Source organism: Mytilus galloprovincialis, chromosome 1 (assembly GCF_965363235.1).
Source record: "Mytilus galloprovincialis chromosome 1, xbMytGall1.hap1.1, whole genome shotgun sequence".
Lineage (NCBI taxonomy): Eukaryota > Metazoa > Mollusca > Bivalvia > Mytilida > Mytilidae > Mytilus > Mytilus galloprovincialis.
This window is the reverse complement of record NC_134838.1, coordinates 29,435,978-29,447,962: the sequence shown is the minus strand read 5'-3', so window position 1 is coordinate 29,447,962 and position 11,985 is coordinate 29,435,978. Positions and strand designations below refer to the sequence as shown.

The window sequence follows — 11,985 nt, the reverse complement described above, 5'->3', positions numbered from 1 at the left end:
TAATAAGCATGTTTGGTTAGCTTTTGAGGGGAATGCCGACATATTTGTGTTTTGTATAGAATGTTACCTTTACAGAATAAGATTTGATAAGTAGATCTGAACATACAACATGTCTATGTGTTGATTTGTATTTTATTGGCGAATGATGTCCTTGTACTGATGATACAATTTAGTGAATGTAATGACTAGTTTGATACAGAAAACCATTGTGTAATATATTTTATTAATACAGAGATTGATATCGTTAAAATCAAATACATATACTACATTACTTGTTCTGAAATCGAACTCGAACTTCATTTATAATGAGCATTATTGTGCACATTGCTGTGTGCTTGTTGGCTAGAGGTGCATTGAAGTTTCATTGGTGGCCTTCGGCTGTTTTTGCTCTTTGGTCAGGTTGTTGTCTCTTTTGCGCATTCCCCATTTCTATTCTCAGTGTTATCATATATATGATATATAAATACTACTCATATTCGGAAGTAGTGGATACCAAAAGAAAGTGCACACGTATACATCATTAACAAATTATTCCAGATTGTTTGCTTTAAAGACATGAAACACTGCAAAGTAAAATGAAAAATGATGTACGTTATAGGATATATTTGTTTGGATGCGTTTACGACTAATTGTCTAAACTATGAACTTACCATTTTTATGTTTGTTGAAAGCATCTTTTTATAAAAATGTTTACTTATTCTTTATTATTGTACTTTGTCACTTGTTTCGACTTTTTAAAGACTCCTTGCAATAGAAAAAAACATCATTTTATTTGTAATTGCTTTTGGATAAGACTGTTTTGCGTGCATACCTTTTTTATTTGTTTTTCGGCAAAATCAAACCGCATTCAATAGTGCCGTTATATTAGATAGAATGCATGTACAGTTGATAATCTTGATCTTGATGTATTGCTTTTTTCTAACAGTCAATCGAATTTACCTGTTTATAAAAGTAGCCAAACGTTTTCTTCTGATGTTGTGAGATTATTCAACAAGTTGGGAAATTCTCCTGAAATTAATTATCAAAAGAGTCAATAATTGAGCATTAATGAAGTTAGTAATGTATGTACAATAGAAAATAGTGACCATATCAAACCAATGAACACCAACTGTCATATTCCTGACTTGATACAGGCATTTTCTTTCTATAGAAAATGGTGGTTTAAATTAGTTTTAAAGCTAGCTAAACCTCTCAGTTGGATGACTGTCGTATTAAAATCCATTATATTGACAACGATTTGTGAACAAAACACGAAGACGTAACAGGTAAAAATGTCAAAAATAGAGGGATAGCAGTCAACATTGTGTTTTTATCTTAATCCCAAAACACAAACAAATATATTAACAAACATTTACCATGGCACAATAATACAATGATGGGATGTATAAGTACAAGGCCATGTCATATCTCAGAAAGAACAGAAAAAAGACATATAGACAAAAAGACATATAAACAAAAAGACATATAGACATATATGTGTTCGAATACGTTTAAAATTTATTTTCTAAAAAAAATATACCTTCCATTGTTATGTTTATTGAAAGCATCTTGTTATAACAGTGCTTATTTATTTTTGTGCATACTTTTTCTATAGTTTTAACTTTTTAAAGACTCTCCTTGCAAAAGAAAACGTCATTTTATTCACAATTGCTTATGGGTAAGACTGTTTTACGTGCCTACTTTTGTTATAATGTTTTTTAGCAATAGTTAACTGCATTCAATAGTGCCGTTATATTAGGTAGAATAAATGTACAGTTGATTATCTTGATATTGGTGTATAGCTTATTCTAACAGTCATTCGAATAAACCTGTTTGTTAAAGTCGCCAACATTTTGCCTCTGATGTTGTTAGATCATTCCATAAATTTGGAAATTCTCCTGAAATTAATAATAGGAAAACAATCAATGATTGCATATTAATGAAGATAGTGATCAAAGTACAATAGAAAATAGTTACCATATCAAACCAATAAACACCAACTGTCATAATTCTAACGTAGTACATGCATGTTCTGATGTACAAACTGATGGTTTAAAACTGGTTTTAAAGCTAGTGAAACCTCTCACTTGTATGATTGTCGTGTTCAGTTTGTGAACAAAAAAAAACAGACATAATAAGTAAAAATGTAAAAAATAGAGGCACAGCAGTCAACATTGTGTTATTATCTTAATCTCTATAAAACAAACAGTAAAAGTCGCCAAAAGTTTTGATTCTCATGTTGTAAGGGTATTCCATAAGTTTGGAAATTCTCCTGAAATTAATAATAGAAAAAAAGTTAATAATTGAATATCAATGCAGATAGTAATCATTGTACAATTGAAAACAGTGTACACTAACTGTGTTTAAGTTCATTCAGATTTTTTTACCAAAAAAATAATCAGTAACCTCGAATGTATATATACGTTCGCATGCATTTACGACTAGTTGTCTGAAATATGAAGTTTCCATTGTTATGTTCATTGAAAGCATCTTTTTATAAAAGTGCTTATTTATTTTAGTGTATACTTTGTTACTAGTTTCGACTGTTTGAAACCTCTCCTTGACAAGGAAAAAAAAAAACATCACTTTATTAGCAATTGCTTTTGGATAAGACTGTTTCACGAGTCTTATATTTTAGTTGAATATTTCAGCAAAAGTAGTCGACATTCAATAGTGCTGTTATGTTAGGAAGAATAAATCTACAGTTGATTGTCTTGATTTTAATGTTTTGCTTTTTTTTCTGACAGTCATTCGAATATACCTGTTTAAAAACTCGCAGAAAGTTTTGCTTCTGATGTTGTGAGATTATTACACAAGTTTGAAAATTCTCCTGAAATTAATAATAAAAAGAGTCAATAGTTGAATATTAATGAAGTAAGTTAGCAATAGACAATTGAAATAGTTTACACTAAATTTGTCAAAGTTCATCTATATTTTTTACAAAACTAATCAACCTCGAATGCAGATATATGTGTTCGAATGCTTTTACGACTTCTTGTCTGAAAAATCAAATCATAATTGTTATGTTCATTGAAAGAATCTTTTAATAAAAGTGCTTATCTAGTGTATGGCAAACCTTACCACTAGTTTCGACTTATTAAAGACTCTCCTTGCAAATGAAAAATGTAATGTTATTAGCATTAGCTTTAGGTTAAGATTGTGTCTACTTTTTAGTTCATTTTTTTCAGCAAAAGTAAAACACATTCAATAGTGCCGTTATATTACGTAGAATATATGTTCAGTTTATTCTTATTCATATTTCGCCTTTAGGTCTCAAGAAATGAATTAGCTTAACTTCTCTATGAGGCGTAATGTAATATCTATGTTTAAACAAACAAACCATAACCACCAGACCAGAGATGGCCAGTGACCTTGACCCTAGTATATACGCACCTGTTCCAAACAGTGAACACAACACTTTAGGAGGTTGGAAAGTTACTTCTATTATGATTATCTTGTCTTTGATGCAAGACAAGTGCTAATGTTAATAAGAAATACAAATGTCTTGTCTACGATCTATGACAAGTGTTGATGGAAATGAATTAGACATGTTTTTGTCTACGATGTATGACAAGTTTATTCATTTAAGTCATCATCATCATCATCATCATCATCATCATCATCATCATCATCATCATCATCATCATCATCATCATCATCATCATCATCATCATCATCATCATCATCATCATCATCATCATCATCATCATCATCATCATCATCATCATCATCATCATCATCATCATCATCATCATCATCATCATCATCATCATCATCATCATCATCATCATCATCATCATCATCATCATCATCATCATCATCATCATCATCATCATCATCATCGTCATCATCATCATCATGTTCATTGAATTGAATTGAGTTGAATTGAATTGTTTTACATCAATTTTGATCTCGTCAGGAATTTTTTTTTACATGTAACCTGCATATAGAGATTCTGTCTCGTATTTAAAACATTGTTTAAGGTTGCATTTCCTATCTTGATTACCTTCAAATGTTCCTGCTTACAATGAACCATTACAAACAAGATTTCAAAGTGGTAAATTTGAAATTGAAACTTCAAAATGTTAACAGACGTCAGCATGAATCCGTTGACTGTTTTGTTATGTTTCAGACAGGACGATGCATTTATTCCAATTGATGAAAACACAATCCTATCGTCATTTCTTGGAACATGATCTACTGAAAAGGGATGATCCCCCGGTGTGTACTTACATGAATGACAAACAGATATAACACCCCATGTGTCGTATATGGATCAGGATTATCTCATCCTAATGGAGCACATGAGAGCTGCCCGTTTCATGACGGGATAATTGTTTTGCAGCTTTCAGTCAAAACGAAAAAGTCCTTCATCAAATGGCAAAATTAAAACCCCTAAAAACTCATCCAGTATAATCAATAAAAAAGCAAAGAACCCCGAAAGGTATTTAAATAAAAGCACTTTCATATCATAATAAGAAAATATCGGACAGAGGCTGTATTTTGATCAGATTGCATGAATTAAACCCTTTCAAACACAAACAGGTGAATTCAGAAAAACGGAATGAAAGACATAACATAAGGAATGTGTCAAAGCGACAACAACCCGACCATAGAGCAGACAACAGCCGAAGGCCACCAATAGGTCTTAAATGTAGCTGAAAACTCCCAGTCTTTTTCTTTTCTATCAATCTGCTGTGTGTGCAGTTAAGATATTATAATCGATGATACGTTGCAAATGAACTGATTTCATCAAATGTATTGGAGAATAAAAGTACAAGATACAACTTTTGTATCTTCATTTTATTATGCTAAAACTGTGTAATGACATTTGAATTGAACAAGCGTCTATGAAATATTGTCAAACATGAAACATATCCACTGCGGTATTAATCTCGTTAAAAAAATGTTAATGTAATGCACTTTGATATTCTATTTATCTTCAGTCGTCATTAATGTATTAAGAATAAGATATGCATGGCACTATGTAACGTCTCCAAAACCATGAATATTATTTTGATTATATTCCCTGTTTGAATAACTTAACATTTTTTCGGTCGGCAGAGCTTTTCCTTCGCAAGTGAACTAAAAGCGATTTTGGCGTTTTAAGGTGTCTTCCACAACCACATATAACACCTTCAACTGGAAAATTAGCAGGTAACCACTTTGTGAACGTAACTGTATTTGTTGAAGCAAACATTCCTCTTACTCTAACTATTTTCTTTTTTTTCATAAAAGTGGACTTTAGTATGTCGATAGCCTCTGTCCATACTGCAATTTAAGAGCGTTGTTCATTGAAACATATACACAGTGAATGGCATATCTTTTTTATTCATTTTTTGAAATTTAGTTATTATTCTGTTATTTTCTTAATATAATCAAGACGCAGTGCTTGTTCACCAAAAGTTTATGTTGTAGTTTTCCTAATTTGGTATTGATAGCGGTATTTTTTTTTTTTATAAATATGATACATAGATTATAGATGTGTAATATAAACAAGAGGCCGTATAGAACCTTTATCGATCACCTGTTAATTTTGGCGGAAATCTTTGATCAATGATTATTTTCATGTTCTATGCATATTAATGATTGGCTTAAAATTGTCATTTTACCCCTGCTTTTTGAAGTACAAGGAAATAAAAAAAAATGTATTCCTATTACACTGAAACTCATTCATTCAAAGTTAAGCTGAACTTGATTCACCAGTTTCAAAGAAGAATATTTATTTTACAGTAAGCAAACTAAATTTTCAAATCATTAGAAATGGTCTTATAAGGGCAACAACTCCTTAAGGGGCAAATTGTGAATTTTTATCATATAGACCTATTTGTAATACTTTGATGGACATGTTAACTGTTTACAGTGTATCTATATTTATAATAATATTTAGGATGAAAATTACAACATTTCATTAAAACCATCAATTCAGGAGCAATAACCAAAAAGCCAGATTCCCGATGTGGCTTATTATTTCAGAGGAGGTAGACCTTGACCTTATGAATACTTTATTTTCTTGTTTGATTTGCTCTAAATGCTTTAGTTTTTGTGATTTAAGTAAACACCTGTATTTTACCATATGTTCTATTTTTAGCCATGGTGGCCATGTTTTCAGAGAAAACAGAAAATAAAACATACACTTTATCCTAGATAACCTAAGAACCATTCAGCTTCAACTTGGTTTAGATTGGTTAAGCAGTTTCAGAGGAGACGATTTTTAGAGTAAGAAAACCTGATAAACAAACTGTTGAAAATTCTTTATAACTGTCATTAACTCCTTAAGGATGTTTGCTTGCCATGTTGTGGAATTTTTGTCAGATTTTCGGAATCCTCTAGTTTTATCCATTTGAATGCCTTAACAATGTTTGCCTATCGAACCCCATTTTTCTTTTTAGAAATCTTTTGCATGTATAGTTATAAGCCATTTGTAAAAGTCTTCTAAAATCTTATTTATTTTTTAATACTTTTTGAGAACTTTAACTTGTCAATGATAAAGCTATCAAAAATGGTTTATACCTCAAAAACAAGCACATTGACCTCTATATATTTGTTTGCCTTTTGGATTCCTTAATTATTCCCCTATCAATCTTTACTAGTTTCATGAAAAGCTATTTGTTTTGAAACTGAGTAGCGAACATCCTAAATGGTCAATTGACAATATTAGTCCCTAACCTCGATCATTTACAGATCTTACTTTGCTTTACATTTTTACTTTTAACAGGTTATCTTTATTTATAATTATATTTAAAACAATAAACAAAAACTTCAAAAAATCCTTAGATTAAACAATATTGTGGCACTACCCAGCCATGGATTGTTTTATTCATCTGAACATATCAGGGCTGATAGAACTTGAAATGATGAACATTTATACTACATGTCAGATTTTTTTTAACTGCTTTAGTTTTTGAGATATAGGCCAAAAATTGCATTTTACCCCTATGTTTTATTTTTAGCCTGACACCCATGTTTTTTACGAAATATAAAATAAAACACAATTTGCATTTTAAATACCACAAGGATCATTCAGCATAGGTTTAGTTGGAATATGTTGAGTAAATGTTTAAAATAGTTTACACCGGACGGACGATGACGACGGACAACGACGGACGGCAAAAGCTCATATTTCATTTTAAAAAGTGAGCTAATAAGAAAATATGGACTGACAGGTGTCTTTTTTGAATTAATACAGCAAAACAATATCGTTAACGATAACTTTAATGTCGTAATTGAATAGCCCTATTCTATGAAAGTGATCTGACCAACATTTTTATAATAAAGGAAAAAAACCCATTGGATAACAGATCTATAGACATTTTAAATTAAAAAGAATACATGTAAGCAACCCTTTCTACTTTATAATCAACACATTAACCTTTTATTACCCTTCCGTGCCGCTAGCTAAGTAAATTTCTCTGACACCTTGCGTTTGATTTTTTTTCGGTTAGTGTTGAAAAAGACATAGCAAAATATTCGTGATGCGTTTTCAAGCATTAACTGATTAAATCATATCAGTAATTATTTAATTAGTTTCAATAAACAATAGACATTAACGATGTATTTGATTCAATTTCATTACCTGATTGTCCCGGATTATATACCACGTCTGCTACTGCGAGCTAAAACAAAATGGTGAAAAAATAGTTATAATTATAGCAAGAACAATATTTATCATTGATAAGATTTTAAAGGAAAAAACTTATTGTATTCCACATTTTCCACAATTTCGTTAGTATCGGTTTTTGTCAGGGTCTCACTGTGAAATATTGGTTAGATATTTAGTCAAGTGTAACTGATTTGTAAGCGTTAAGGCATTTGTCTGAATATTTTCTTCTTAAAATGCATTATATTTACAACAATTTTTCTCTTCAAATACAATACAAAATCATGATAAACAGGCGGATAGAGGAACAGACAGAATAAAGACGAACAGATGGAAATAAATACTAATTGATTGAATGAGTGAAAAAATATAACAATGTTGTGGTAATGTGGTCGTAATAATTAAGCTTTTATCAGTTCATAAAGGGATATACGAGTTTAATACAGAAAAGTAAAATGTTTTCGAAGTCGAACTTATGTAGCTGTGCCAATATGACTTTGCATATATGTTGTTTGAAAAATTGAGAGTACTTAAACCTATGCAAAGAAAGTAAAGACTACCAACGAGGTATAGAAATATTTCTTATGCCTTCTTCTTTATTTACAATGTGGTGAACATGTTTAATGTGTTCACAAGTTAATCTCGTTAAATATACGAATGAATATATATCTTTGTTATGATGATAAAGTTGGAAAATCGTATAAAAAAAATAGTTGCAAAGTCAGCGAAAATAGATTACAATCAAGAATTAGAAAAACATTCGCTAAATTAGTTAAACAAATATCCTCAAAGATGCCATGCGTATAGTGTGTACGCCAGACTCGCTAAATCTGCCATACTAATGTACTTTTGACATCTTAAAACAAGTTGCTTTTTTACAAAAAGAATAGCAAAACGTGTACCTCAGATCACTGACTGGTCAACAAAAGATTGTTGCTGTATTTTTGTTTTCATTTGAATTGAGTGATTGGCGGAGAAAATGATGAAGTTAAACCACCTTGCTGTATTAAAATTTGTAATAATGTGTACATTCTTGCACAAGTCAGTTGAACGTAATGGTGGATAGTTGTGAAAAGAAAAAAAGTGTATATGTACAGCTACTATTTGAATATACATTTTTAAGATCGACTATTCCATTTGTCTCTTGGGATTATACATAACTTTTTTGCATACACCAATCGCAAATCCGAGTTTGTACAAACCAATAACAATATAAATTTAGGGCACTCAGTTTGCTTTATAATCTAAATGCATATATTTTATATATCATATCTTTATATTGATTGTTCTTCATATTATCAACTCGAAATATATTGTATAGATAAATTTTCCATGTGAAGTGAAACCCTGTGGCATGCAATGTTTAATATTTGTTCGTATATATTTCTTAAGAGTAACACACTATGTTCATTTGGACCTCTTATATAGAGACGACTTTCTTTGGTCACATAACACATCTCAAAATTTTAAGGAATTCCTGTTTTTTATTAAATAAATCAAAATATTCTACAGGGAAACTTTGTTTTGAAGAATATCTTGTTTTCAGAAAATTTATGAATACATATACATACTCTCAAAATAATCTATCTAAATAAGCCATGTAGATATGAAAAATACCAGTATTATTATGTTGTACGCCAGCCGCGAGTCAAGTCTACAAAAAACCATCAGTGACACTCGAATGCAAATAGTTTAAAAAAAAGCCAAATGCAGTACAAATTTAAGTTACCTTTTCCTTAGATAGAAAAAAAAGCGAAAAATCACATTCGCGGGTGAAATTAATACTTAAGCCTGAACACAGTATTTTAGCGCAAAAATGGTAAACAGAAAGCATGTGCACTGATACTCTGGATATGAATATGCATTTACGTCATTAAATAAACTAATATAATAGTTGAATTTAGATGTCAAACTACCTACCTCAAGTGTTTTGACTCCTGATTTATTGACATTTTATCCGGAAATTTTGTGAACGCAAACCGATAGTGTGCGTATGGACAGGGTGTATAATGTGAATGAATCAAGACATCTGTAGTATAGCTGGTCAACACACAATGAATACAGTTTTCAAAATCGTATCATAGTACAAATATTTAGATGCTATAAGGTTTAACTAATAAAAAAAAAATTGAAAAAAATAGAAATTTTATAATAAACATAAATTCCTGCTTGTGAACTTTTTTTCCGAATATAGCTTAAATATTATATCAATAAACACATATGTCAAGTATTTTCAGATGGAAATTTTATTTATCAAATGAATTTCAGATTCTTTTTAAAGATTATGAACATATTGCTATACATAAAATAATTGGCATTATGATAGTAATTAATATTGTTATGACTTATGTTGTAAAACCTTAATTACTCTTTTTGTGAGGTGCAAATACTTATTTACTTAATTCTCTTTTGAATTAGAATAACGCAGTATTCTTTTCTTTCACGACGTTTAAAATTTAGATATTTAGCTAATTTTGGGTACGCATTCCTGCTTATTGGTGCTCATACGTTACAAATAATTTCCAAACATGTAATGACTGATCAAACATGTGAGACATAATGCACGAATTTAATAACAATGTTGATTATATTCTAGAATTATTAGGAAACAATTCAGACTCAGTTTAACCTTAACAATGAATATTCTCTAAGTCTGGTAGTATTTATTAATGAAATAACAGAAATATTTTACAGACAAATCCTTTTGTTTGATTATCTTTCTGCCCTCCGACCACCTTTGCATCATACAACATACAAAGGAAAAGAAAGCGTGCGTCTACAAAATTATTTATATATCTAAAAAATCAAATTGTTATCGCAATTTAATATAAAAAATCAAAATTCAGTTCGTATCAATATTCTGAATAGTTTTAAATGTCGAACACTGTACATTCACACAATTTTCGATCGCACATTACACTGTTACACTATTCCTCTTTACACCATACACCATGGTACAATACACCTTCGACAATCAATAATTATGTTAATTTAATCTCGGTATTTATGAGCTTTTCAAGAATATATATGTTTAGTTATAGTTTTATGGAGATCAATAAACATCATGTATATAACAGGGTGCTCCAATACAATTTTAATAAATTAATAATACACAAGTAATTTTGCGGCGACATGTAAGTGTTGACAACATTCAGATTCGATAATTCCCCTTCACGGTGTTCACGAACTGGGAAAGAATAAACGATTTTTTTTTACTGAAATGGACACATTAAAGATGTAAAATAATTTATGTTCATCATGTTTGTACTTGAATGAATGAATGAATCCTCCAAAAATCACGGTGAGTACGAATGATATGAGGGAAAATTAGGCACAATTTAACGTTAGCCGTCATACACTTTTCGAGAGCTTACGTAACATCATGCTCATTTCTAACCTCAAATATGCGACAACTGTAAATATAACTTGTTTATTTACCTAACATTAATTCCCATAAGGTTTTAATGACTTTAGGATCTTTCTAAAAGTTTGTATGAAGCTCTTTCATTCAAATTATGTGAGAGAAATGAGAAATGTTAATCTTCGCAGACCAGAAATCTAGGAAATGTCTTTTTACCATTTGTAAATAGTTCACTAATTTTAGTATGGATCAGAAAACTATCACATGTGTAACTTCATCTTTCTACCAACAAAATATCCTTTAAGCTATACATTGTTGAACATTCAGCATTCAGTATTAGATATATTAAATCAATAAATTTTACCAATCCCTTGTTCAAGGATCAAAACCAGCAAACAATATAATGTTAGATAAATAAGTACTTATTTTCTATTGCTTTAGAAAACAAAAATGAATAAAAGATGCGTTTATTTAATAAAAAGGCTAAGTATGCTAAACAAAGCCTTTACTTCGTAAGTTCATTGTGAGTATCGATTTATCATTAAATACTGTACATGTACCTTTTCAGTGGTGTTCCTATATTCAGGAATTTCGCGGTAGGTATATTTCCGCGAAAATCAATACACGCGAATACAAATGCAGCTGATATAAATGTAAATAATCTTCTCGGGAATTTACAATGTTCACCTTGTTTTCATTAACATGACCTCATTTGAACTGTGAAACTGATAAAACAACAACAGTGATCCATACAAAAAATCAATAAAGGACAAAAGGTAACAAGCAATAACACAAGCTGATCTGACAGTTTTATTGTGTAACTAAAATTGTGTTTATTTTGTAAGCAATTACACTGACCTTTTTTTCATCAGTTTATATTTTGTTTAACAAATTAAGACTAAATTAATGAAACTTTAAATATTTAATAAACATATTTACAAATACAATTTTTTTTAAAAACAAGTACGTACTGACTGGTAATTAGCCGTCAAATGTCATAGTTTATTTATTCACATAAACAAAATTGTATACAGTGGAGATCACT

The 11,985-nt window shown here is 30.1% G+C and overlaps 1 protein-coding gene across 2 annotated transcripts in view; it reads right to left on the bottom strand.

Annotated features, from left to right (window-relative positions):
• Nucleotides 1-4,767: 4,767 nt before the first annotated feature.
• Nucleotides 4,768-11,985, bottom strand: part of LOC143071129 (uncharacterized) — a 350,370-nt gene continuing 343,152 nt past the window's right edge. For both annotated transcript variants that reach the window (XM_076245257.1, XM_076245265.1), the window contains 2 exons: nt 7,556-7,595; nt 4,768-5,250 (listed from right to left, as the gene is read on the bottom strand). In XM_076245257.1, the coding sequence (XP_076101372.1) occupies nt 5,000-5,250; nt 7,556-7,595 (291 nt within the window). In that variant the 3' untranslated portion in view covers nt 4,768-4,999. The remainder of the gene's footprint in view (nt 5,251-7,555; nt 7,596-11,985) is intronic.